The 4,519-nt window shown below is 40.8% G+C and overlaps 1 protein-coding gene across 1 annotated transcript; it reads left to right on the forward strand.

The window, feature by feature from the left end:
- Window positions 1-452: 452 nt before the first annotated feature.
- LOC106573364 (E3 ubiquitin-protein ligase TRIM47) lies at window positions 453-3,967 on the forward strand. The gene is given in 6 exon segments (XM_045697056.1): window positions 453-1,097; window positions 1,501-1,596; window positions 1,842-1,951; window positions 1,953-2,043; window positions 2,147-2,306; window positions 2,758-3,967. Coding segments are annotated over 6 exon segments (1,632 nt in total). The 5' UTR covers window positions 453-518; the 3' UTR covers window positions 3,354-3,967.
- The last annotated feature ends 552 nt before the right edge of the window (window positions 3,968-4,519 follow it).

Raw genomic sequence — 4,519 nt, forward strand, 5'->3', positions numbered from 1 at the left:
TTCATAAATAACGTGTTTTAATGATCTCCTTCCGTTGTCTGTGCCCAATAATGTTTGTACCCTGTGCTACTGCCACGATGTGTTACTACCATGTTGTTGTCATGTTGTGTTGCTACCATGCTGTGTTGTCATGTGTTGATGCCATGCTATGTTGTTGTCTTAGGTCTCTCTTTATGTAGGTCTTTCTTGTCGTGATGTGTGTTTTGTCCGATATTTTTTTAATTTATTTTTTCATCCCAGCTCCAGTCCCCCAGGAGACCTTTTGCCTTTTGGTAGGCCGTCATTATAAATTAGAATTTGTTCTTAACTGACTTGCCTAGTTAAATTAAGGTTTAATAAAAAATCAAATACAATCTATGACTATATTTTGGCCATTAGCCAAACAAACCCTCAATGTGGTTAGACAGGCAGAACCAGGAAGTCACAAACATTTTCAGAGAAATGAAAGTAAGCAGACAGACAACACCCCCAATGCTTGTCCATAACTGTTCAGTCAGTCAGTCAGTGTGTGTATCAACATGGCAGAGGCAACTTTGGGTCAGGATCCCTTCTGCTGTTCAATCTGTCTGGGTGTACTGAAGGATCCAGTGACTACTGCCTGTGGACACAGTTACTGTATGGGCTGTATTAAGGGCTGCTGGGATCAGGAAGATCTGAAAGGTATCTACAGCTGTCCACTGTGCATGGAAAGCTTCACCCCAAGACCTGTTTTGAGGAAAAACATCTTATTGGTTGAATTAATGGAGAAACAGAAGAAGACAGGATTCAAATCTGCTCCTCCAGCTCTCTGTTATGCTTGACCTAGAGATGTGGAGTGTGATTTCTGCACTAGGAGGAAACTCAAAGCTGTCAAGTCCTGCCTGTTGTGTCTGGAATCTTACTGTGAGACTCACCTCCAGCCTCACTTTGAATCCCCTGCCTTTCAGAAGCACAAGCTGGTCAAAGCCTCCACACAACTACAGGAGAAGATCTGCTCTCATCATGACAAACCACTGGAGGTTTACTGCCGTACCGATCAGCAGTGTATCTGTTATCTGTGTACAATGAATGAACATAAAGGCCATGATACAGCTGCAGCAGAAAGGACTGAGAAACAGGTAAGAATGATAACTCCACTGTTAAACATCATAGATCTGCATTTAGACATTTCTTAATCTCTTTACAACATATTGTTGTTGTACCTCATATCAAATGGAAGTGTTTTATGTCAAAGGTGATATAACTGGAAGAGTAAGAAAAACATCCAACGGCCAGAGATGTCAAAGTACTTGAACAAAATTGCCTGATTATATTGTTGCAGTAATTTGGTGACTCTCATAAGTAATAATAATAACAATAATATGTTGACACATCACAAAATGCAATCATTATGGTATTATATTTAGACATATCTCCTTCTTCTGGCTGCATCTCTGCGTCTCAGTGGTTTGAAGGACTATCCTATTTCACATGAATATCATGGAAGGAGCCGTTACAAAATCTTGTCACCATTCTCTGCAGAAACAGCTGGTAGAGAATCAGCAGAAATCCCAGCAGAGAATCCAGCAGAAAGAGAAGGAGATGCAGGAGCTGAGACAGGCTGTGGTCTCTCTGAATGTGAGTTTTAGGGCCATCTATATTTAAATTAAATATATATTAACATGACCAGCAAACCAGTATTTCATTTCAGAATTGGTTAAAATGATGTTAGGGTCAGGGTAAAGGGTTTGGTGTAAGGTTAGGGTTAAGGTAAAGATCAGTTTTAGATGTTGGCTGTCAATTGAATGCTGGTAAGAAAAGTCCTTATAGTCTCTCCTGGGCTGAATGAAATGGGCCCTCATTCTCTCTGTGTGTTCTAACAGCTCTCTGCACAGGTAGCGGTGGAGGACAGTGAGAGGATTTTTACTGAGCTGATCTGTTCCATTGAAAGAAGGAACTCAGAGGTGAAGCAGCAGATAACAGCCCAGGAAAATGCAGCTGGAGCAGGAAGTAGCTGAGCTGAGGAGGAGAGATGCCGAGCTGGAGCAGCTTTCACACACAGAGGATCACGTCCATTTCTTCCAGGTGACATCAGTCTGTCTATATAAGCAAAACAATCTAAAAGAACTTATAAACTTTAGATAAAACATCTCCACATTTCTGTTTTTCAACCTGTTTCTCCCTGTAGAGTTTTCTGTCTCTCTGTGTCCCTCCTGGATCTGATGCCTTACCCAGCATATGTGTCAATCCACACATATCTTTTCATTTTGTGAAGAATTTTGTATCTGAGGTGACAGAACAACTAGAGGATATCTGCAAGAAGGAAATTGTCAAACTATCATGGGAAGGTAGGTGAGAAGTATGAAATAGACTTGTTTTTTACATGCCTCAAATTTAGCAATAGTGGTTACCTTGAATGAATGTTGATCCATAGAGTTGACTGTAGTAATCCTTTGTATCTTGTTTGGGGTTTCTTGCGTTTTCTTGCATTCATTTGCGTTGGTTTGATTGTGGTAAGAACAGTGAGCTCTCCCACCATCCACACTCACCATAGGTTCAAACGTGTCTTTATAGATCACCTGATGTGTGTTTACCGCCACCATCTGTCTGTCCCTGGTGGTCTGGCGTGTAATTGCCCGAATAATAACAGATTATAAAATACACCCACATTTTATTATGGGGACTTTCATTTCAATCTTCTGGGTTACTGAGGAATGGATACATAAACCTGTGATTGAAATAACTGTCCAAACATAACTGTCCAAGCTGCCTAAATCAATCAGTGCATCTCTCCCTTAGCACCTCCCTCTGACTACTTCATGGATGCCATTCCACATACCTCTTATTACAATACCAACCAATTGGCAGGGCGGAGACCCAGCCCTCGCTGGATAACCCAACAACAATATTTTCAGAACATGCAAGCGACCTTCAGCACTGTGAGGCCCAACGTGTCTAACATGGTGACCCCTCATCGCATGGCCGCCCAGGCTGCAGCTGCTGTAACCCCAGTGCACATGCCTCAGTACAAGTATGCTGCAGGAGTGCGCAACCCTTCATACATTCATACACTTCCCCAGGTTGTTTAGCAGCAGCCTGCTGTCCATGTGCAGGACCAGGAGCCTCTGACTGCCTCCATGCTGGCTGCTGCTCCTCCTCAGGAACAGAAGGAAATGCTGGGTCAACGCCTCTACCCGCTCATCCAGAACATGCACCCCAGTCTGGCAGGAAAGATCACTGGCATGTTGCTGGAGATTGACAACTCTGGGCTGCTCTACATGCTGGAGTCTCCAGAGTGTCTCTGCTCCAAGGTGGATGAAGCTGTGACTGTGCTGCAGGCTCACCAGGCCAAACAGGCAACAAAGAGACAAGAAAAATTAAAGAAAAGGAAATAATTTGATTCAGCTGGGTCCAGAGATCACCAGACAAAAATGGAAAATGGTAATAATAAAACAGTCTGGGTTTAATTACAACAGATAATGAAATTACTATGGCTGTCAAATGATACAAAAATGCAATAGAGTTCATCGCAGGATTTGCTGTGATTAATTGCGATTTATCGCAAATTCTGAATTTGCTCAAATTGAGCTGTATTTTAAAACAATTGATACAAAAAGCATGACAAAAATATTGACATCTTGATTTTTTCCAAAGTAATGGGAAGTAGAATCAGGTAAACAGATGAAGCCCACTTTCTTTAACCACAATGTCAACCTGTTTTGACATTGCAGTGTTGTTTTTAGTTGAATATATTGTGTATTTTGGATGTTTTCAGTGTATTATGAACGCTTTCAGACAATACGATTAATCACAATTAAAAATAATTTGTGCACAAAAAATACAAACAGTTAACTTGAGTTAACTGATTAACTCTGACAGCCCTAGAAATGACTGAAAGCATTCTTTTCTGGCACGTTATTCCTTTTAAATGTATGAATGCTTGGGATATTGAAAGTCTGTGGCATTGGGAAATGTACAGTGCCTTCATAAATATAAGACTTATTCATCATTTTGTTGTGTTACAGCCTGAATCCATCTACACACAACACCCCATAGTGACAAATTGAAAACATGTTTTTAGACATTTTTGCACATTCATTGTAAATTCAAAATAGAAATATCTAATTTAAATAAGTATTCACACCCCTGAGTCAATACTTTGTACAAGCACCTTTGGCAGTGATTAGAGTTGAGAATCTTTCTGGGTAAGGGGTGGCAGGTAGCCTAGCGGTTAGAGCGTTGGACTTGTAACTGAAAGGTTGCAAGATTGAATCCCCGAGCTGACAAGGTAAAAATCTGTCGTTCTGACCCTGAACAAGGCAGTTAACCCACTGTTCCCCGGTAGGCTGTCATTGAAAATAAGAATTTGTTCTTAACTGACTTGCCTAGTTAAATAAAGGTTAAAAAAAGTCTATAAGAGCTTTCCACACCTGGATTGTGCAACATTTGCCAATTATTATTTTGAAAACTCTTCCAGCTCGATTGTTGATCCTTGCTAAATAAACTTTGCCAGGACTTGCCATAGATTTTCAAGTAGATTTTAAGCCACAATTGTAACTCG

Source organism: Salmo salar, chromosome ssa16 (assembly GCF_905237065.1).
Source record: "Salmo salar chromosome ssa16, Ssal_v3.1, whole genome shotgun sequence".
Taxonomy (NCBI): Eukaryota; Metazoa; Chordata; class Actinopteri; order Salmoniformes; family Salmonidae; genus Salmo; species Salmo salar.